Source organism: Saccostrea echinata, unplaced genomic scaffold (assembly GCF_033153115.1).
Source record: "Saccostrea echinata isolate AGI-Se365-2 ecotype Australia unplaced genomic scaffold, CSIRO_AGI_Sech_v1 ptg000002l, whole genome shotgun sequence".
Lineage (NCBI taxonomy): Eukaryota > Metazoa > Mollusca > Bivalvia > Ostreida > Ostreidae > Saccostrea > Saccostrea echinata.
Genome location: NW_026889751.1, coordinates 6,164,721 through 6,189,242, shown reverse-complemented (window position 1 = coordinate 6,189,242; position 24,522 = coordinate 6,164,721). Strand labels below are relative to the sequence as shown.

Sequence of the window (24,522 nt, the reverse complement as noted above, 5' to 3'; positions counted from 1 at the left end):
TGAGATACATTCATCTTTTTATAACAAAGAACTGAGATGCATTCATCAATTTGTAACAAAGTACCGATATACAATCATCATTTTATTGGTATATGAAATACTCGCAGCTCTTACAGTTTTGTGATATCAAAAATAAAATTGTTTTTTATTGTCGTATTTTCCGGACATTTACCTCTCATATGACGCTATGAGGCGGGGCCTTGGAGTTTTCCTGCTGCTTTGCAGTCTTCTACTGCGTTTATTGCCTTGAAAGTATAATAAAATTGATAAATCGAAAAACATAAGACGAATTGAAGGAATATATAGAAACATGTAAAACCAGGTTTAAGTCTACCAACATACCCAAGTCGCTAGATAAGATGCTGCCAAGCTGACTTGTTTGGCCGAATCTACTGTAACAACACTAAGCAAAGCCTTGACTTTCCTTGCTGAAGACGGATCACATTTATCGGCCTGAAACTCTTTTAACTGGTTCAAAAACGAGTCTGGAGCTGAAGTCGGTTTTGCTAACTTCTCCCTTATAAATTTCCAGTTCTGAAAATGTGAAATTTTTTTCACATTTATTAAACATGTATTTTAAACAAGTAATGAATTTTTCAAGGATTCAAGAAAACAATATTACTAAATTTAAAAACTTTGCATCATGAAAACCGATTGCTGAACATTGATATTCAATGAACACAATGAACTTCAAAACTAGAGATTCAAGGTCTTTTTCCTTGACATTAAAGATAAAAACAAAATGCTTATTCTAATCAGATGATCTTACATATACACCTATTTATTTATTTTTTCGAACAATGAATGTGTTTCTGTTTTGATATGAACAAAATACCACATTTACAATATGATAGCAAAGCAAAGGAAAATTTTTACTGATATTTTTCACTGAGACCTGTTTAAGAATTAAGGCTTTTTAAAAAAGCTTGCAGGATTATAGTTTGTTTCAGAATTACATATATTTATTGAATATATTCTAAAACTACTAAAACTAACGTCCCTGATTATGAATTTCATTTTGTGCAGGAAATAATTTAAAAATTCCATTGTTAAAAAATATTAATACTTTATTATGGGTTTTAAAAACATGATAATTTTCTAAGCTACAAAGAAAAAAAAACTTTTACATTCCTTAAAATGGATATTTTTGCAGATATTTTAATTAGTCAGAAACCTGACAAAAATCCATTCCTAAGATTTTATTACACCCCTTAATACGATTTTTCTGTTCTGAAGGGTTGCAATGAAATGTAAAGATAAAGAACAGTAGTGATTCTCAAAAGTCCATATCAGATGATAATGGCATATTGCTACATAAATTAGGAACGTTGACGATGGAAAAGTTGAAGTCATCACATTTATCCTAAAGTTTAGTAGTTAGTTTGCCATCAATGCCTTTTTCTAGTAAATTTAATCTTTTTAATATCAATCTCAGAGTACTTTTGAGTAGAGTCAGAAAGGTGCAGCTTTATGCTGCAAGAATAATTACAGGATTACCCATTATAGCCTCAAGAGATGCATTATATTTAGAAACAGTATGGGAACCTCTCGCAGAGAGGCGTGAAGTAGGAAAACTAAATACCATGTTTAAAATACATCACAGTTTGGTACCTGATTATTTAAAAAGTATTTTTCCCTCAATAAGGAGTGTTGAATCAAATTACAACACACGTAATCGAGATGACTACACTATTCCTAGATGCAGACTCGAAATATTAAGAAATCTTTTGTTCCTGATACAGTATACCAATGGAATAGTTTAAGTATTACCACAAGAAACAGCTCAACTTTTAGTAGTTTCAAAAACAAAATACTTAAAAAATAACCAGCAGACCCCCCTCCTTATTTCTGTTATGGTAACAGACGACTTAGTATCATACATACTAAGCTACGACACAACTGTATTTTAGATTATGATCTTTATAAAAGAAACATTATTGAGAGTCCTAATTGTTCATGTGGTACACCAGAAGACCCATATCATTTCTTCTTTGTATGTAATAAATATCAACATGCTAGAGAGGAACTATTTAGAAACCTACTGTGTCTTATTAAACCAAACACTAAATTGAATATTATTGATTGTCACCTACTTCTGTGGGGAGATGAGTCACAAAATGTTGAAATCAATAAATATATTTTTCAATCTGTACAAAAATTTATAAGAGATTCTGGCAGATTCAATTAATTATAACAGCCTTACACTAAAACTCTAGTTAGTTATATATTTATCATGTAATTAATGTATGTTTAAAACAAACATGTTTGTATATCAATATTTTTTTTCCATATATAGACCTTGACAGTTGTAGCCATTTATGGTGAGAACCTCGTAAGTTGTTAGAACTTGTGTTCAAACCATTTGTATATTATTTATACAATAAAATATGTTCAAACCAATGGTTTAAAACAAAGTAATTTTGTAAATGACTAATGACAAAATAGGAAAATTTGCAAGTTGCATTTTTTATTAAAGAAGCAACTGTCTATATGATATTTAAAAAAAACTTTGTTGTATAAATATTGAACAGTCATGCTTTTTGGGGATATTGATTTGGCCAAATTTTGTAGATTTAAAATTTTATAAAATTTCTTTGGAGACTTTTAATATCCCCATTTAATTAACACAACTTCTCTAGTATGTTGTTTCACAGTGCTGCTGAAGTTTCTCCTTCAAAAGGCTTGGTAGAATATGTACTAAATCAAGCTATGAATCTGATTGTAAGGATTTTAATGAAGTTTGATGAAGATATAATGATTCAAATTCAGATTGGTTTTGGGGAATATTGCGACTACTAAAGTATTTCCTATCAAACCTATTAGTTCATACATTTAGTTTTTAAGTACTTGATGATTGATATTAGTTTTTAAAATAATACATTTAAAATCATTGTCATAATTAAATAAATATTTAAAAGACAAAGATGTGAATATTATTGTTTATTTATTTTCCATTTTCAAGTTCTATGGTCGATACAATGCCTTCTCAGCAAATACAATTTATCATTGAGTCAAATCCTGACTGACGTTTTTCATACTAATTGTTAGACCATTATTTACACACTGAATTGTCGACGGATTTTTCCGTTATTTTCCGATCATGACAAGGAGCACACGGCGGGTGTGGCCGGTTGGCAGGGGATGCTCACTCCTCCATGGCACCTGATCCCACCTCTGATGTTTTGGAGGTCCGTGTTTGCTCTGCTCCTATTTTGTATTGTTTAATGGACTTTTGAGCTTGAATACTGTTCGTTATCTCCATATATTTCACTGTAATAAATCTGAATGATGAAATATTGTCTTGTAAAATTTCAAAATACCTTATATACTCGTTATTCACATCAAAGATAGACTGAAGTCATTAAATCTAACGAAGTCTGAAGTGCCCTTACCCTGGCCTCAGTAGACGAGTATCCAAGGAGAATAAAGATGGCTTCCAGTGTATGTCTTAGAAGAGGAGGGGGACAACAGAGTGATAATATTTCAGAAACATTTTCTTCGGTAACGGACGCCATGTTATAGCCATATATATCTACTGAAAAAAAGATTCATTCTTCGTTGAAATCATTTTTGTTCGTTAATACAATACAGTGTTTATGCATTCAATATAAATATATATATTTTTAAAAAAATTATGCGGATCCAAAGGGTGTAAAAGTCAGATATTAGACTAGAGTCTGTCACATATTAAATAATATCCCTGTTTAAAAATACACTGTAACAAATTTATTTTATTCCTATAACCCTGAACACATTTTAAGCACAGATGCAAGTACTGACAGTTTTTTCTTGTGCAACCGGCTTAACTTTTAGTTAAAGTCATATTTCACATATATAGCCCCTTGGGGGTGTGCTTGCGATTTTTTAAGGTGTGAAAAAGTAGCAGTGGTATGAACTGGATTCTGACCCATGTATAAAAACCACAACTCTGCGTTAATGTGATTCAAGTTCATTTACCTTGTGTTTATCAGATATCGAAATGTTTATTTTGAAAACATACGTTGAAGGTGACTTAACGCATACATTAAATAAAATGGAATTTTAGAAAAAAGAATGTTGGAAACATCGAACATTGTCGAAGTGTGAAGATAACGATATGGTTAAACCATAGACCATTCAAGAAAAAATAGAAAATTGACAAAGATACGTTCAACAAACATAAAAATATAGCACTCTTACAACAAGATAACCAGGCTGGTGATGCCTAACCAATAAAACGGTCTATGAGGGACAAAATAAAAATTATCTTAATATGCGAGGCCACATAGAATTTTTGTCACCTATAGGATCCCGTAGGAATGCCAGGAGAAACGGTATCGGGTATTCCCCTATCCCAAGTGTATACGCTCCTGCTTCAGTTCTTTCAAGTATTGGGAAATGTAGTCGTTATCATGAACCGAAGACAAGAAAGCATACATAGGGGTGGGGTGGGTGTGGTAAAATCATTGATACACTGAACCGCCAATGCCAGTCTACCATGCTCATCCTCAATATTCAATATCATTGGTACAGCTCTGAGGATAATGACGTCATCACTTTCGCGGTGACGTATTACACTTGGGATATTCCCCTATCCCAAGTGTATACGCTCCTGCTTCAGTTCTTTCAAGTATTGGGAAATGCAGTCGTTATCATTTCCTAGACCATCACCATTGCAGCTGAAAATACCATCTTCTCCCAATACTCATCATTATAAAATTCAGGTCAACAAACTTTGTTCAACCACACCCTAATCTCTTGTAACTTGTTAACTAAAAGACCAAATTTATTTATTTAATATTTATTTTTATTATAACATTGTCAAACATTTTTATTATTACAAACATCATTTAATTGTGATACATTGACTATCTGAAAGAGAATTTATATTTAAAGTCATACAAATTGTTCCTTCAACAATACAATATATTTACATATATGTTCTCATTGTTCTGACCTTATAGAATTATGTAATATTCATTACAATCTACAACAGCTGACAAATTTAAACAACCTTAGAGGTAGGTTCTTACTGAAAAGCCTTCTGTAACATACTGAAATCCCCATATTGTTGAAAATGATCTTCCACAAAATCACATTGACCTGCACTATCTGCTAATCTACCTGCTATGTAGTCCGATTCAACCAATGCTGGCAATCTACTGTAATATTCCGCAGTTCCCTCTCCATACCATCCAACATGGTTCATAATTTGTCCTACATTGTCAACTGACCCAGACAAAGCTAGGGTCACAGCACATCCCGCTCTGAAACTATGAGGAGTCTCACCATCATATATTCCTAACAAAGAGAGATACTGAATTAATCTTTCATACATTACTGAATACATGTATGTCACTCTTTGACCTATGACTCTACCATTCTCCAAAACAACTCGAAAAAGAAAACCATTTGCCAGATCCACACCCATACTTTTACAACCTTGAACATACCTGTGCAAACCAATCACTGGACAAACTGCCTTATCTCTACATCTCTTTATAACAAAAACATGAGCTTTATGTTTCTTTCCTCTTAGAGTTTTCCCAAATGTTTGTTTTATTACTAAACCAGAATTGTCATCCAATTGCTTTATCTCCTGTCCTACAAGCATTGCCAAGTCATTTGCCCTATTTCCTCCAAAAAATTGTAATTTCACCCAAGCCTGATCCCTCAGAAGCACATATCTTTCCCTTGGTGAAATATCAACCCGATCTAATTCATTATCTATATATGAAGTGATTTTTCTTACTTTCCCTAGAAAAATTGGCTTTGCTTGCTTAGGAACCACATGTGCCGCAGCTTGTTCTTCTTGAATAAGTTTCACATATTCTTTGATGCAATGTGCAGCTGCAGGGTTACCTGTAACATTTTTCTCATCCCAGAATTTACCACGACCACTTTTGTTAAAAACCTCAAATAAAGTTTGCACCATCACTGCTACTGTCCCAGCTGCTAATCGTCTTGGACACTTACAACTTCCCAATTCTTTAGTACTCAAAAATATACAATTTATCTTATGTACTGGTGTCTTGCCAAAATCATCCTTCCAAACAAGAAAATGCTTCAGATCATCTGGAGTACAATTAGATATTGTGCAGTCTGTTCTCAATCGTGGAAGAAAGAAATTCAGGGAGTTTAATAAAGTATCTTTTCTCTTAGTTAAAGATGATAAGGAAGATTTGTCCTTCAATTCTTTAATCCTCTTGTCAATTTTTAGCCAGATCCAAGCCTTCCCCCTGCAAAATTGAATAACAAACATCTTAGACAAACAATAACCTGAAAGCAACTAGTGACCATCTCAGACCCTTATTATCTGTAATAAAACCTTTCTTAGAAGGAACCTTAATTACTGCCTTATCTCCCCTTGTTCCAAGTTCTACACTATTAACTACATGCTTTTGAACAAGAGGCCACCAAACAGGTACTGGTTTGATAATTGGTAGGATACATGTGCATAGACCAACCCTCTGTTCCCTTAAAAATAAGAGCACAGGATGTATGAGGGCAAAAGGGGGATAAACATAAGCATTTACCACTGCTGACAGATCTTGAGCAAACAAATTTACACCCAATGAACAAGGGGTAGGATATGGGGTAAAATGAGGCAGAGCTGTACCTTCTGAGGACTTCATGACATTAGAATCAATAGCCATTAAATCAACTGAATGGGGTCCAAAGTGTCTTTCAACACATTGCCATGAACTAACACTCAAACATGCATCACTGTAACTAAGGCTACGTGAAGGTAGATCTGCCTCATTTAAATCTGAAGGTACATATTGCATGTGCAGATCACAATTACAAGAGGTCACCAAGCCAAATATTTGTTTTGTTATATTATTCAATGATCTGTCCCGTCCTCCTTGATTGTTCCAAACACTCAAAACAGCAACATTATCTACTAGCAAGTCAACCCTCGAATTTCTAATTACATCTTCCAGTGACCTCAAGACCTGAAGGACTGCTTCGGCCTCCTTCAAATGAATGGGTCTATTGTCATTTGTGGCCCAAAAATCCCCAACTTCCACCTTTGTTCCCTGAAAACAAACTACTGCCCCATATTTGTAGCTAGATGCGTCCGTTGAAATGTTAACCTGCTTATGACTCTCTGACCTCCACTTAGCGTACCCCTTCCATGAATCCAGGAAACGCCAATACTTCAACTCTTCTCGTAACTCCTCACTTATGACAACATTTTTTGAATTTTTAGCCCCACATGAAATTGCATTGTTAACTTCCCTACAATACAACTTTGCCCCTGGAATTGCTAGACCCATAGAAACGCATTTGCCTGCAAATCGCTGCAAAGTTCGAATAGAAACCTCCCTGCCTACTATAAGTGACTCTCTTAACTCTCTGAATGTACTCTTTTTATCCTCTGGTAATACATAAGCTAACTTTACAGAATCTGCCAAAAATCCAAGGAACCTTACACATTTACTTGGTTCCAAACATGATTTTTCAAGTGATACTGTGTAACCTAAACGAGTTAAAATTTGAAGTAGAGCATACACAATCCTCAAACAATTTTCCTTTACCTCCAAGTCAGAACTACCCACAGATGGATTTGCTATCATCAAACGATCATCAATATACTGAGTTGTTGTTACATTCAATTTTCTCAAATAAGATGTAATAGTCATACCAATAGTTTGGTACACAAATGGTGAGGCCTTCCATCCAAATGGTAGAACTGTGTACACCATGAGAAATCCACCAAATTCAATTCCAAAGTAAGTTTGTGAATTTTCTGACAAAGCAACATGTTCATAGCCTGACTTTTCATCACAAGTTGCCATCCATGCCTCAGAATCTATTAATCTATGTATATCATTTAAGGTTTCAAGACGAAAAGGAGAATCCTTTATCCATAAATTTACATATCTACCATCCAAACACAACCATGGTTTAGATGGCTCTACTAACAAAGGCATCACAACTTTAGGGATTTCAGATTCCCCAATCCTCCCAATAACCCTTATAGCGCCTGACCTTATCTTCTCATACAGTGTTTGGCATACAAATTCTATGTGAACTCTACAACTAACACTATTTCCCAAGAAAATACTGGGAGGCTCAGCACTGTCATAAGAAAAATCTTTAAAATTTCCTTTAAAGTGGGAAAAGAATTCCTTAACATCTACACCCTGAGTTAGCCACCCACTAATTCTTTGTTTAATATCTTCATCTACTACTCCCTTGCTCAAAACTTCCTGCCAGTGCTCAATATTAAGATGTATCTGACCTGCCTTAAATAACTTTGGGTCACGCAATGGTAAATTTGGAATGTCAAAATCAGCCCCTTGAAGAACAGATTCAGCTGTGGGATGTTTGGTTACAAATGAGGGAGTCCCACCTCCCAATGTCACCCATGATGGATTCTGTCTAAGATCTATAAGAGTTGGATCAAAATCCAGTTCTCTCTCCCAATCTGGTATTCTATGATTAATCACTGCATATTTATTCCCCTGTAAAATATAAACATTACGGTCCATGAACAAGGATTCCAACATGGGAGACATACGGGTGATGGAACTCCCTCACTTGTAACCTACGTGAATAAATCCACTAAGACTTAGTTGTCTTCAGGTTACAAGGTTGGGCATTCCATAACATACAATTTTTTCAAAACATATCAACTACCTTATCCACATTACATCGTATATCACAAAATGAACAAATTAAAAATGATAAAATATTGTATTTACAAACCCGATATTTATACAAACTGATGAAATAACATTTTCTCAATGACTATTGCAATTTAAACACAAAATATAGGAAATTCAACATCAAAATACTTTTAATCATTGAAATGAACCATATGAACACATCAAATCTTGGAAACCCATGAAGTTTATCTTACTTTTAATCCATACTTTCCATCGAAAATTCCCTATTTTCTTTTTGCTTGTTTCATGAGTTCACAATCTTTTACATAGTGACCCGATGATTCACAAAATAAGCATGTCCCTCTACCCATGTTTTGTCTCTTATAAGGCCTCCCTTGACCCTGAGGTCTGACTGACCTATACATGTATCCCCCTCCATATTGAGGCATATAAGAATAAGGGTGAGGAAATCCCATCGAATACATGGGCAAAGGAGGGTACAAGTTTGCCAACACCGATTCCTGCTTTGGTGGCTGAATCTCCTCCTTACTTGTAATCTTATCACTCTTAACTTCTGAAATCCCAGTCTCTTTCAAGCATTTATTTATGGCCTTAGTAACTGTACCTGCACCCTTCCCCCCAAGAACTGTTAAGCATAAATTTCCCATATTGATTTTACCCTGCATCCTACTACATTGTCTATACAGTTCTTCATATACATCCATGTCCTCATGGTTCATTTTTCTAGCTAACCTAGACAATTCATCTAAACTCAATAAAATCAATGCTTCACTGGGCTGGGACTGGGTACAGAGAACTTTAATCTTGTCTTTAACCTGCTGAACCTGTGCATCATCCTTGTCCTGAACGTCAGGTGTTGAATCTTGCAGTTTCCTACGTTTTCCACCATTGGAATCCTAAAATACATTGAAATACTTAATCCAGAAATCCTACCAATACTATATATCTCATAGTCTGTTAGGCTTAACCATCCATTTCCTTACCCATGAATATATCTATCAGAATAATCCTCAGTACTATCTGTCAGTCACTGTATAATCTATTAGTAACTTTATCAGCAACTCTCCCATTACCCCTTTTGACATAGTCTATAAGCATGTAGTGCCCAGTTAAAATAAATTTTGTTTAACCACATGTTCAAAATTAAAAATAATCATCTTCATACAAGCGAATAATTTACAAAACATATTGCTTCGAAGACCAACACATTATCTGCTACTATAGGTACCTGGTCTTTATTGCTTGCTATTCTTTCTTGTCCCAAATCCGGATCCTGTAAGTCTTGACCGTCCGGTTGCCCCTTCTCATTCGCCAGTAGTATACAAAAATGCAATAAAAGCCGTGCAAAATTTTCATCACTTGTGTCCTTCCCTATTATAAAAAATTAATTTTAATGCAAAATTATCATTACTCGTCTTTAAACTTCTAGTCATTTAATCAAACAATTGAGATTAATTACAGTATGCACAGCAAGCTTCATAGACTAACATGTAAGAACAGAGAAAATTTGGAATATTTATGTATTTGTCAGGCAAATTGCAAGTGCAACTCACTCAGAATTTCTTCACTACCAAGAATCCATACAATAATGGCAAATACAACAATCCCCATGTTTCATAAACTGATAAAGATTAAATTTCTGCAGGGAGTTTTGAAATTAAAAGAAATGAATCAAAGTTGCAGGTATAAATAGCTTGTGATAGTGCGCTTGCTCAAACGGTCCTACTGTGCAACATATTATTATTATAATACCTGCCAGTTCCAGTAGTTCAATTCCGTTTTCACCCGTTAGGTCTTCTATAGCTTTTAATGCATCCTCCAGTGTCATATTTTCCGTTCGTCTCGAGGACGAAAACCTCGCCAACTGCTTAATGCTATGGACATCTTGAATATCTCTTAATTTTCTTATTACCGGTAACAATTGTTTTCCTTTTAGAGAATGTTTTCTCTTGAGCAGTTGGAAGTACCATCTACAAGAACAAACCGGATGTTATTAGATCATATCTAAAATCTAAATAAATCCGTATAGCTCTAACAATTCCGGCATCGAAAAGAGCATAGAATCGATCCAGTCCATCGAGATGCAAAATCAAAATTATATAATTATAGCTTTTCTACTATTATTATAATTATAAAATAGGCCTACATCTTTATCATATTCCATGCGACTTGGCCCAGACATAAATCCACGTAAAATCAATGCCATCATCCATCTCCAGTCGCAATAATATTTAAAATTTTATTCAATCTACAAATATCTAATTAACAATGCCCTCATTACAATAATCCGAGCAAACAATCTATATTATCTCGCTATATATTAGGCCCCTATATTGTACCCCCTGGTACCAGCCATGCCGTCCTCATCGACGACATATAAACAATTATCTCACTCAAAAAATCAATCCTCAGCGATTGATAACTACCAGACCCCTTGGCCATGTATATGCCCTCATCGGCAATGCCCTCATCGGCAAAAGACAGCTCTACTGTCCAAAATAAGAAAAAAAATATTACCTTGCCGCTTCTCAATGTGGCTTCTCCTTGGTACAGCTCTGAGGATAATGACGTCATCACTTTCGCGGTGACGTATTACACTTGGGATACGGTACCAACAGAAGTGGATCATAAACAGTAATATTAGACCTACCTCTGATAGACTAAATGTTGAATATTTTATAACAACTGCTTTTATACTCTCCATCATAAACATGATAGAGTCTATGCTGAGTACAAGAGTTTAGGCCATAGAAGAATCCGTGTAAATCCCAATCAAAGTTAATATAATTCGGCCATATGATTCTATACAAGAACTATTTATGGTGCCCCATTTGCATTAAATGTCTGTATTTTTCGTGCTGAGTCTACTACGTATATTCTTCCTGTGAGTTAATTCATATTCTAGTGTACAAAACTATATGTAGATAGGACGTTCTATCGTTAAAAATAATATTGTCCTACGTACCCGATTTAACGATAGAATTTGTTCCGTGTATTGGCAATGTAGCAAAATAAACACGGGCAATAACTCGAACTCAGTGCATTTACTATGATCAATCCAGAGAGTTCCGAATGTCAACATGGCTTGAAAAAAACGTTGAGAAAATGAGTTGAATTTTCGTCTTTATATGGATTATTTTTAGGTTAATAGGCATATACAATCGCAAAAAGGTTTTTGTTATGATTAATTTGGTAGTTTTTTTCAGAGCAACTCCTCTTGTATACTTCAAAATCATTTCAGAGCGAATCCGCTCCGATTTGCTACATAGCAAGTATATGGGACGTATTCTAACTGTGGTGAGGGCTTGTCCCGAGACACAGTTAGATTATTCTAACTAAACTATATGAAGCAAGAAGAAAATAATAATACACTTTGAAAATGTCAAAATTAAAAACAAACAAACACTTATTTAAAGGGAATAATCGCCAAGCGTAAATTTCAGGTGATTTTTATTCCTTCTCCACCTCTAACTAAAGAAGTAGCACAGTCAAGTTAACAAAAGTCGAAAATAACAGAGAGCTAACACACACCCAGTCATAATTTAAATACACGAAACATTCATTTTTCCTCCAAAACGTTTATTAAACGATCTACCAAGCCTCTTTCTTTACTCCTCACTAAAATATTTACTGTAATGAAGGAGAAACTTCGGGAGTACTGTACAACAGTATATTTGAGAAGTGGTGTAAATCAGATGTGGATACTTAAAAACTCCAAAGAACTTATAGAAAATTTGAAATCACAAAATTTTACTAAAATCAATGACATCAAAACATTCGACTTTTCAACACTTTATACAACCATTCCCCACGATAAATTGAAGTCCAAGCTTTTTGACATCATAGACAGCTGCTCGTAAATATACTTACCTTGTCATTGGTCATTTGCAAACTTATTTTGTTAATAAACATTCTGATTGTACGCGCAAGTACTCTGAAGTTGATATTAAAAAGATGCTCGAGTTTCTGATTGACAATATCAATGTAGTTTTTGGAGATCAGATCTTCCAACAATCTGTTGGAATTCCCATGGGTACCAATTGAGCCCCCTTGTTAGCAGAACTATTTTTGTATTCATATGAAGCAGAGTTTATTAAAAACTTCTACATGAGAAGAAGAAAACACTTGCTGTGGCCTTCAAATCGACATTTCGTTATATCGACGACGTATTATCAATTAACAATAGTTACTTTCATTCATATGTCTACTCGATATATCCCAGTGATCTTGAAATGAAAGATACCAAAGATTCTGACACATCTGTTTCATATGTAGATATTTTACTAGAAAAAACGTTAATGGTAACCTAACAACAAAGATTTATGATAAACGTGATGACTTCAACTTTTCAATCGTCAACTTCCCTTACTTATGTAGCAATATACCCTAATCACCTGCATATGGGGTTTATGTCGCTCAGTTGATTCGATACGCAAGAGCATGCTCTACGTATGAACAATTTCTAAAACGAGGCAAATTATTGACAAACAAGTTGATGAAACAAGGATATCAACAGTCTCGGTTGAAGTCATCATTTCGCAAGTTTTACGGTCGATACAATGACCTTGTCAGCACATACAACCTATCATGAAGTCAAATGCTGACTGATAATTTTCATACTAATTGTTAGGCCATTACTTATACTCTGAATTGTCTACGGATTATTCCTTTTTTTTTTTATTTTTTTTATCAAGACAAGGAGCACACGGCGGGTGTGACCGGTCGGCAAGGGATGCTCACTCCTCCATGGCACCTGATCCCACCTCTAAATTTTGAGGTCCGTGTTTGCTCTGCTTCAAACTTGTATCGTTTCATTCGACTTTCGAGATTGAATACTATTCGATATCTTCATACTTCAATCTTAACAACAAATGACCTTCATTTTTTTTTTCAAATCACTTCAGAAATGAAACACTTATCTAATAGATCGTAGGAAAATTTTAAAAAATTACATCATGTTGCTATGTACTGAAAATAATCACACATGATAAAGAATTATGAAAACTTAGATGGATCTACATATCAAATGTAATTATAGTTTTTCCTCGTTATTTGCGTGAGAATATCCCATTTTTGTTGGATGCCTGGGTGAAATGACAGTGATTAACCGCAAAAGATCACAGCAATCTTCAAATCTTCTTGGTAAAACAGCGTCATTTGGTATATTCTACACATCTACACATCAGCTGCGTTTTTAAATTTGAATTTAAAAAAAAAGAAAACGAATAGACTTTGAAAATACCAATGTATCAATAAATGATCTAATGTCATTTTATAAATTTAAGCAAATTTACAGCATATAAATATAATATATTAAAAGGGGGAAAAATACAAGATCATAATATACAATGGACATTGAATTTCACAAATGTTTACAAGAATGCACATCTATATAAAAATAATATCCTGAAGTAACACAATTTTGCTTAACAAACTTACAAAAAACAAAAATCATTGTTTTATATGAAAGTTTATATTAACTACAATGCTGGTGATGAGATACAAATGAATATGAATAAGAAATGTTCAGGAATATGACATAAAATATGTATTAGCAATGCGTCCCTTTTGTTGAGTAATGCACATTTATTGCTGACACATCAGGAAGTGTCCTGAAGTTTTCCGGCAGCCTCACATTCCTCCAGTGCCTTCAATGTCTTAAAGATACGATTTAAAATATATCAATAAAACATTTTTATCCCATGTTTACCCCTTTATCCCGTGGATATGACTCATTGGATAAATTTTTCATAATCCACAGTTGTGACGTCACAATGGTTTTTGCGTTAGCGCGATGAAGTAAAATAAAGTGGAGTCCTATATAAAACAGTGTAAAACATTGGTTGTGAAGTATTAAACATGGGATAAAAAGAATCTCCCATGATTTGTAGTTGGATATGACTTTTATCCAACTCGTTGTGTGTTTTTATCCCCTCGCCAAGGCTCGGGGATAAAAAACATACAACTCGTTGGATAAAAATCATATCCAACTACAAATCATGGGAGATCCTATATTTATTCTGCGTGACTTTCATACCATCGATATGGTGTGGAGAATTCAAAATTTATGCACATGTACATCACTTTTAATAATAGTTTTTGGTTTGAAATGTAAATTCATCTCAAATAAATAACTTAAAACATACCCAAAGCACTAAAGCTGATGCCGCCAAACTAACGGATTTGGCCCTCTCAACTGTTATATCTGTGAGCAAAGCCTTGGCTTTTTTTACTGATGCCGGATCACATTTTTCCGCTTGAAAACCATTCAACTGACTCAGAAAGGTTTCTGGAGGTCCTAACTGCTTTTTTATAAAGCCGAAGTTCTGAAATGAAATATGTTGAAATACTTTTCTCCATCAGATACTTCTATTTTTTTCTATAAATTTCATTTTTTAAAATACTTTTATATCTTATTACTCATTACACATTTTTCATCACAGTCACAGTAAATTACAGCACCGTGTTTTAGTGGGTCGTTTCTCATCCCTAATATCGTATAACACCCAAACTGCTGAATTTTATCTTTATGGTACCCTGATATTTTGTGGCTAAATGAATACATTTTTAACTAGAGGTTTTGTGAGCCCTGGGTCCACTTTGCTATGCTTTTCCCCATTTATCAGTCCAAGCAGAACAGGAAATAGAAGGTGCACAACAGCATTATGTAATAAAGATTCTGTGAAAGTACATTAAATTTCATTCAGTGGTATAGGAGGAGTTGCGGATAAAATGGGTACCCCCAATACTACAGAAAAAAAAAATGGCAGTGTCCACGTTTTGCTACGGGAAACCCCTTATACCTGTCTGATAGAATGAAAAATTGGAAGTCTACAGTGGCACTGTGCAATAAGATTCTGTGAAAGAAATGATGATTCAATTATTTGAGGATTTAAATGTACTCACCCCGGCTTCAGCAGACGAATATCCAAGTAGCAGATAAACAGCTTCAAGTGTATCTTTTACAAGCTGTGGAGGGGCACCGAATGATTTTAATTCACGAATATCTGCTTTAGTCAAAGTTGTCATGTTACTGCTGAACATAGAACAAAAAAATCTTTCAAAAAATTGAAGAACAAGTATAAAAGTCGTGGCATTATTTTCCCCTTCAGTTCAAGAAGCTAAGCCCGGCAGCAATGCTTGATCAAAATGTTTTAATTTTTTAATAGATTTAACTTATTTATATAAATTTTTACTTACCTCTGTTAGATATAGTGAACCCTTTTTAGATTTTTAGATACAATGCTTGTATTACTTTTGTATATGCCTGCTTATATATGACATTGACATTATACTGGGTATTCCAAGTTACTCAAAATTTTAAAATAAAACCTTGAGTAAGAAGTGAATCGCTCGGATTGTCCACTTTAATCGTCAGTCATATAAATGAAAGGTCAATATATGGTGCCAAATTAGTAGATTTAAAGCTACAGACCTGAGCGCATATTTTACAGATCCTGATAAAACTCTTAAAGAAATCTAAACAGTTTTCTTAAATGCCAGACAATAAAAAAATATTATAATAGTTTAAGGTTATAAAAGTAACACTAAAAAAACGCAGGGCAATGGCAATGACCTTTATTCTCTTAAATGTACAAACATACATTGCAAAGGCTAACAACCATCTTGCCTTCCCATTATCAACGTTTGTTTTGAATATACGTTATATACACAAACATGATAAGGGTAGTGCTATCATTCTAAATTGAGAATATATAAGTGGGTGTCTCTTTCACATAAGTAATTAGAATACTAGTAGGTGCTCCTTTCTCAATGATAATAATAATAATGATAATGATAAATTTGGAGATTTTGAATACTTTTACTTTTACATGTATTCGCCTTTCAAACATAAATTTGCAATATTAGATGTTTTAAGTTTCTATTTTCTTTACTTTTAGTAAAAGTTTGATTTTTTTTAATTTTCAGCTTGGAATATTGACAAAATAAGATAACCTAGATTTAAATATAATTAATAAGATTTTTTGGCAAAAAAAAATTGTCTAATTAGGGTCAATTATAGATGATTCTACATCCTCACAGTTCTCCCACATATAAATATTTAGTTATTCTAAGCCTCCAGTCCACACATATTTGTTATTTTAGGTTCTAAAATATCTTTTAACCAATATCACCCTCATAGTGGAAAACTCGTTTTCAGCTTTTTAAGATAGGGACCGTTTTCCCCAATTATATTGGAATTTTCAACGTTAATAAATACAATTAAACAAAATGTAATTGACAATAATTATTTTTTCGAGGAAACATGCAGTGATTGAACGTCAAACAAAGAAACATCGGATGTAGCATAGAAACACAGGACGAACAAAAAAAATGAAAACTGAAATTGTACTTCAAATGATATTAAATTGCTTTTAGAAGCCTTTGAAATTTATTTAGCAAGACAAAGTACTCAAGTGTAGAGATGTTGCAATATGTTCATTTGCCAAAACCAGTACTTTTGTGTGAACGGTATCCATTAACAACAAAAATTGAAAAATATGGTGACATTGCAGCGCCTGTAAAGGGAAATTACCTATGTCTCATACTTAGCAGTGACAAACATGCTTAAAATAAAGGTAAATCAAATATCTTTTTTTTAAATTTTAGTTTATTTGATGTAATCATATTAAGATTAGGTGAAAATTCCTGGGTTTTGATTTTGAAATATATTGGAATTGCATATAGGTTGCATAGAGCTTAAATAAAAAAGCAAACTTATATTAAATTCACTTTAATTGTCCGTCAAATTCAGCATTAATTAGTTATGTTGATGTTTGGGTTAAATATAAATGTACGATGCGTCATAACAATAAAAAAAATAATATATCCAATGTCTTAACTTCACAAATATAATGCCACAAAAGAAATAAGAATTTTGCAAACCCACAACAATGATAGAGCCTCAAGAGAAAGTGTCTTAGGAATAGGGACATGATATAGAAATCCAGCGTTAATACTATTCCCATGAGTAACAAAGGATTTGTAGAAATTGTACATATCCCATGAGCTTAAGATAATTATAAAATAAATTCTCATAAAATTTGTTTTCTTGTTTGCTTTTCTTGATGTTTTTTGTCCGATGAACAGAGAAATAAGTGGTAATCTATAATCTACAGTAAATGACACGATTTGAAATAGATTTAAAGTATTCTTAACATTATATTTGACCAAGATAAAGTAATTAAAAATATTTTATGCATGTATTTTCTCTCTGTAAGTAAATAGCAGTGATTTCTGTTTACTTTTACTTTACTGTCTTTGAACATTTTTTCTGGAGAAACTCGGCAGATACCCTATGTTAAAAATGAACTAGATAAACTCAATATGTCAACTTTTATATGATATAATTTTCTCAAAGTCTAAAAATTCTAAATAACATTTTTCATTAGTGTTACGAACTTCCCTTAAAAGTCATTATATAAATACTAAAATATACATTGAAAGAGGATCAATTTATCGTCTTTTTCAACAGGTGATGTACTGTTTTGTTGTTGATGACGTTTCCTTGCTGTTTGTTTTCTTTATCGTTTTTCTTCTTTCCTTTTTTTATTTTGTGTGTGTATGTGGTTTTTGTCTTTTTTGTATTGCTCTCTGTTTTTGATTGTTTTGTTTTTTGTTTTTAATTATTCATTAAAAGAAATTATCAAATTATTTCTTTACATGTACTTATAAATCCAAAGGGGCTTATGGTGATCTAACAGCAGTAGTGTGAACTAAAGCATCCGATCTACTGTAGTCAGAGGTGATCAATCAACAGAGAATTCTTCAGGCTTGCTGAATCTTAAATTGCTTGAAATGGAGGGAGACTCTACTGCATCACTAGAATACTGGCAAGACAGTATAAGTGTCCGCTACACTTTCCATCGCTCGTGGAAGTTTCCTTCAAAAGCTTTGCATGGGCTCCATCTAGCGCTAGTACTTCCTGAAGCAGGCATCAAACACCAAATTCACTACACTGCAGCGTGAAACGGTTATCCATCCAAGGACTCTTCAAGCTTAACTTGTCTGAAATAGAGAGAGACTCTACGGCATCACTCGAAAAGCGATTAGACTAGCGAGGAAGCATGTTCCCTATATACTGTCTGTTACACCATATATGACGATGTCCGTATTATAAAGTTTTCTTTAGAAGATTTGTATTATATTGCATCTAAATTTCTCTTTTACATTTATGAAATGATCGATCATTGAAAAGGTGAATACAAATGTAAAAAAGGATCTCCTGACAATTTTGCATGCATAGTTTATTCTTTTAAGTATCATTTGTTTAACTTGAAGAGGGAGTATTTAATTGGATGAAGGTAAGATAGCGATTTATTTGGTAATATAATTCTGCCACCACTTGTCAGATAGATTGATTATATGTTGTTTTACGTCCCATTTGAGCATTTTTCCTCCTATAGAGACGTCATCATATACCGGTTAAAGGCTTCAAATTTAGACCTTTACTTGGCACTAAGGGCCATTGAGTAGTGGGGAGGGTCTTTATCATACCAACGCCAATCATGACAACTGGCCTAGTTTTTAAGGCCTCCGAAAGACCGCAACTTTCACTTTAAAGTGCCGAGCGCTTTACGAAGGAACAGTTGCTATCCATTTTTGATCGACTTAGGTCTGTTATTAAAGCATGTTAATGCAACTAAGTGGTACTTACCTGTCATCATAATATCAGACAAGTCGACATATGTGCCCAACAAGTTAACATAATTATCTTTAAAAATCGACATACATATTTTCTGACAGATAGACATTCGTTCTGACAAATCTACATAATTTTTTAACAAGTCAACATAATAAACTGACAAGTCGACATAACTGTCTGACAACCCGGCATAATTATCTTACGTTGACTCGACGGATAATGATGTTGAATTGTCATATATGTTGACTAGTCAGTTGTTATATCGACTTGTCAGATAATTATGTCGACCTGTCAGATAATTATTTCGACCTGTTAGATACGTTTATTTATATGGACTTGTCAGATAAATATGTTGACATGCTAGAATGTAATGTCGACTTGTCAGATTCTTATGTTGAATTGTCAGAAAAATATCTTGTCAACTGTATAACACAAACTGGGCATGAAAATATCTTTACACTGAATTTTTATTTGACTAAGAGACAACAAAAAGATCTGACAAGTTTACAAAAACATCTGCTAAGTCGACATAAACATCTGACAAGTGGTGAAAGAAATATGCCACCATCATACAATTTGCATTCCAGATTTTTTTCAAAGAAAAGCATTGAACACACAATAGGGAAATTATGCATGCATGAACTGAATCATCAATACTTTTTAGCTCACCTGAGCTGAAAGCTCAAGTGAGCTATCCTGACCACCCGTTGTCCGTCGGTTGGTACAAAGCATCTTGGATAAAGGGGGATTTAAATTGTTAAAATGAAGGGCCAAGTCCCCATCCAAGGGGATATAATTAATAAAAGACAAAAATAGGGTGGGGTCATTAAACAATCTTCTCCTCAAGAACCACTGGACCAGAAAAGCTGAAACTTATGTGGTAGCATGCTGGGATAATGTAGATTCTAAATTGTTCAAATCATGACCCCCGGGGTTAGGGTGGGGCCACAATAGGGAATCCAAGATTTACATTGAAACATACAGGAAAAATCTTTTAAAATCTTCCTCTCAAGAACCACCTGGCCAGAAAAGCTGAAACGTATATGGAAGCATCCTGGGGTAGTGTAGATTGTTAATTGTTCAAATCATGGCCCAGGGGGTAGGATGAGGCCACAATAGAAAATCCAAGATTTACATTGAAACTTACAGGAAAATCTTTAAAAGTCTTCTTCTTCTTAAGAGCCATTGGGCCAGAAAGGCTGAAACTTATGTGGAAGCATGACTGGGGTAGTGTCAATTCTGAATAATTAAAATCTTGACCCCCAAGGGGTAGGGTGGGGCCAAAATAGGGAAAAATCTTTAAAAATCGTCTTCTCAAGAACCACTTGGCCAAAAAAGCTGAACTTATGTGAAAGCATCCTGGAATAGTGTAGAGTCTGAATTGTTCAATTCATGGCTCCCGGGGGTAGGGTGGAGCCACAACATGGAAATCTAAGTTTTACATTGATACATACAGGAAAAATATTTGAAAATCTTCTTCTTAAGAACCACTTGGCCAGAAAAATTGAAACTTATGTGGAAACTTCCAGGGGTAGTGTAGATTCTAAATTGTTCAAAACATGGCCCCCTGTGGTAGTGTGGGATCACAATGAGTATTACAAGGGGGAATCTGGTGAAGAACAACAAGGCAAAAGCTAGTGAGCGTTGTGGCCCACGGGCCACTATTATTGAATTTGACATGTAATACTAATATTAAGGCCTCTCTTACATGCACATTGAGGTTACTGAAAATAATTCGAATTTTGAAAACAGTTTCAATAATCATTTTATACCATTTTCGTGTTTAAATGCTTATAACTCCACAAAAGTAAAAAAAAATAATGAAAAAATAATTTGTTTTTTCCTATATATCTATCAATTAGTTATTCTCTTAGATATCAATCATTTATTTATCATTTTTATTTTTTCTTCTCCAGAATACAGTGTATAGTAAAGAAAGTCATTAATAAGTAAAGTAAATGAAAACAACGAAAACAAGAAAAAACAAAATTGATAAATAAATATTTAGCAATACGTCATCTACATTATCCGATATATTTATAGTTTTTACATATTAGTTATTAAATATTTAAATAAAAAAGCTAAAAAAAAAAAAAAAAAAAAAAAAAAAAAAAAAAAAACTTATCAATGACATTAAATTTATAAAAAAAAAAAAAAAAAAGAGAGAGAGAGAGCTTTTAATGCCTTAAAGAATAAATTTTCAAAAGTTAATGTTAATTAGATTTATGTTTTGTTTCATAATAATAGTGTGCATGTAAGAGAGGCCTTAATATTAATATTATGGTTATAGAAGACCACTAAACAAGTCCATATATTCATAAATACGACAAATATTAACGATGATATTTTCTTGTTGAGGATTGGACATTTATTGCTGACACATCAGGAAGTGTCTTGAAGTTTTCCGGCAGCCTCACAGTCCTCCAAAGCTTTTAACACCTTAAAGAATAAATTTTCAAAAGTGAATGTTAATCAGATTTATGTTTTGTTTCATAATAATTCGTATGTATAAATAATAAATATTTGCATATTTTAGTGCTAATTTTGAGTTTGCAAAATTAATGCATCTCTGAATTATAAAAGGCTTTTAATATCTAATTTTAATAAAAGGCTTTTAATATCCGAAGAAACATACCCAAGTTGCAAAATGTGATGCCGCCAAATTGACCGATCTGACTCTCTCGACTGTAACATCTGTGAGCAAAGCCTTAGCTTTCTTTACTGATGCCGGATCACATTTTTCCGCTTGAAAACCATTCAACTGACACAAAAAGGTTTCCGGGGGTTTTGCCAAATGTTTCTTTGTTAAATCGAAGTTCTGAAATGAAAATGCTAAACTATCACTAACTCATCCAAATACATTTATGTATTTCAAATAGTTATTTAATTTTATCTATGTTTACTCAACATGCCTTCCTAATCAAGGTCCGGCCAAACCCGAAAACAAGGTTTTCTTGATGAGATATGTCTATTCCTAACTTCCCTTTGGCTATACGTAATATATATGCTATATGTAGTTCCACGAACACAGTCTCACCTTTATCACCTATACATATAAATTGAAATTTTTCTTCACTATGTCATAGACGGTCTTTCCCCATCCCTAATATTATAAAATGTTTAAAAATTTGAAGCTGAAGAATCATTGAGTCTTACGGAGATCATTTTAAACAGAATACGTGCCTAAATTGAAAGATTAATTATCGAAACCTTAAATGTACTCACCGCGGATTCAGCATAGGAGTATCCAAGTAGTAGACAGACAGCTTCAATAGTGTTTATAACAAGTTGTGGAGGCTTAGCAAGTGACTTTAATTCAGCAATATGGGCTTTGGTCACTGTTGTCATGATTTTGCTGAATGTAGACAAAAATTCTTTCAAAAAAAGTTTTTAGTCAAATAGTCGTATCACATTATTTTCTCTTCGGAGTACGAGGTAAGGCCAGTCAGAAATTCTGGGAGAAAAAAATCTCGTTTCAAGGCGAATAAAATTGACTTACCTCTGATAGACCTGGGGAATCTTTTAAGGGATTTAAGTGCCTATTGCATTTATAAACACCTGCTTTTATACCAATATCTTAAGAACAATACAAATCGAGAATAAGCAGACAAGAACCACTAGAATCAATACAGGTGAAATTAATATTCAAATTATACTGGGTATTCCAGGTTACTTATTAAATTTAAAAACCCTCATTAGTAAGCACTGATTTGTTTGGATTGTCCATTTAAATCCTTCGGTCAATATATGGTGGCCCATTTGCTTCAGGTGATCCCGTTGCAATAAACACAGAAAAATCTAAACAACTTCTAAAAAATGCAAGAATTTAAAAAAAAAATGCAATTTATTAAGGTACCCTGTTAAACTTGCGTGAAAAGACATGCAATATAAATAACCTCATGACTAAACATCTCTCTAAACGTCACAATAGTTGCCAGATCTTTGCTATGCTTTAATGTTATTATTATTTACATTGTATATTACTTAGAGGTTTTGAGAGGAATTATTATTATTATTCATCTTTTACTCATAAAATTGCAATATTAAAATAATAATGTTTACATTTTTATATTTGCGATATAAGTTTTTCCGTGTTGAAATGTTTTATCGAATTTTGAGTTTTATTTTCTTCTAGAATTTTTGAAACTGAACTATGAAGCTTCACTCCAGCTTTTTTATGCAAAACAGATAGATGCAAGTCATATTGTGAATCAAGTAACACCGAGAAAAACTGGACTAATTTTGTCTTGTGTTTTTCTATTATTCTTACTGATGCTGTTTATTTTGTTTGTGAGTGTCTTGATTAGTTTATGGTGGTTTTATTCTTTTTATGCTCCTGTAATAGAAGATTGGGAGCATGTTTTTTTTTTTTTTGCTCGCTCCATCCTTGCCTGTCTGTTTGTCAGCAAAAACTTAATTTATCCTTGTCCATAAATTTGAATTGGTTGGAGCTAGAGATTCCATATTTCACATGTGTATTCACTTTGACAAGACCTTCCTTTTGGTAAAGGAAAATTTGACCATGACTTTGGAGTTTGGCCCACTTTTGCAAAATTATACCAAACCCTAACTTTGTCCATAACGTTTGATTGAATGGAGTAAGGGCTTTCATACTTCGCATGTGTATTCCTTGTGATAGAACTTTTCTTTGGGTACAAATATTTTTGACCTTTTTACATTGAACTTGGAATTCGGCCTACTTTTGAAAACATTTAACCTTGGCCGTAAGTTTTGAATGGTTGGAGCTAGGGCTTTCATATTTCAGATGTGTATTTCTTGTGTCGAGACAATTTCTTGGGTACCAACCATTTTGACCCTTTGTCCTTGACCTTGGATTTTGACCTACATTTAAAAGACTAACCTTGGCATAACTGTTGAATGCTTGATGCTTATTCTCTCTTATTCACGTGTGTTTTTCTTGTGACAAGACTTTTAAATACCAAATATTTTTGACCTTTTCATATGAAAAAACAAGCAGCTTCAATATTCTTTTTATTCTATACATTTCCTTTTTAAAAAAGCAGAAAAGTGTTTTGGGTATATACATTTATGAATGATTTCTTCCATGATTGATTCTGAAACTTTTTAAAACATGCTGATAGTACTAGTATATGAAATTTCCATTCATCTATAAAAGAGAGATACATGTAAATGAACACTATCATGGACAATAATCATCGGCGATGTTCTTCGCCCTTTCCGACTTCTAATATATTTGATATTTGTCTAGTGTTCCAGTTTCAGGAAGGGTCTTCACATTTC

At 33.5% G+C, this 24,522-nt stretch overlaps 2 protein-coding genes and 1 pseudogene across 4 annotated transcripts; all 3 read right to left on the bottom strand.

Annotated features, from left to right (window-relative positions):
- LOC133178397 (uncharacterized) lies at positions 1-11,397 on the bottom strand. Of its 3 annotated transcripts, none has more exons than XM_061313130.1 (4): positions 11,266-11,397; positions 3,393-3,535; positions 343-534; positions 1-245 (listed from the first exon to the last, which is right to left on the bottom strand). In XM_061313130.1, the coding sequence occupies exons 2-4, from the start codon at positions 3,513-3,515 to the stop codon at positions 186-188; spliced, it is 375 nt and encodes a 124-aa protein (XP_061169114.1). In that variant the 5' UTR covers positions 3,516-3,535; positions 11,266-11,397; the 3' UTR covers positions 1-185. The 3 variants fall into 3 exon arrangements, with proteins under 3 accessions (XP_061169114.1, XP_061169115.1, XP_061169116.1); XM_061313131.1 differs by having other exon boundaries at positions 3,393-3,532; XM_061313132.1 differs by lacking the exon at positions 3,393-3,535.
- Positions 4,834-6,138, bottom strand: LOC133178396 (uncharacterized). Its single transcript, XM_061313129.1, has one exon. It carries the CDS (start codon positions 5,912-5,914, stop codon positions 5,009-5,011), a length of 906 nt encoding a protein of 301 aa, XP_061169113.1. The 5' UTR covers positions 5,915-6,138; the 3' UTR covers positions 4,834-5,008.
- Positions 6,243-10,585, bottom strand: LOC133202944 (uncharacterized; annotated as a pseudogene).
- Positions 11,398-24,522: the final 13,125 nt, after the last annotated feature.

Coding starts and splice junctions, on each gene's coding strand:
- LOC133178397 (XM_061313130.1), bottom strand. CDS start 3,515: ATGGCGTCCGTTACCGAAGAAAATGTTTCTGAAATATTATCACTCTGT. Junction 535..3,392: donor ACTCGTCTACTGAGGCCAGG/GTAAGGGCACTT, acceptor TCACATTTTCAG/AACTGGAAATTTATAAGGGA. Junction 246..342: donor CATCTTATCTAGCGACTTGG/GTATGTTGGTAG, acceptor TATACTTTCAAG/GCAATAAACGCAGTAGAAGA.
- LOC133178396 (XM_061313129.1), bottom strand. CDS start 5,914: ATGGTGCAAACTTTATTTGAGGTTTTTAACAAAAGTGGTCGTGGTAAA.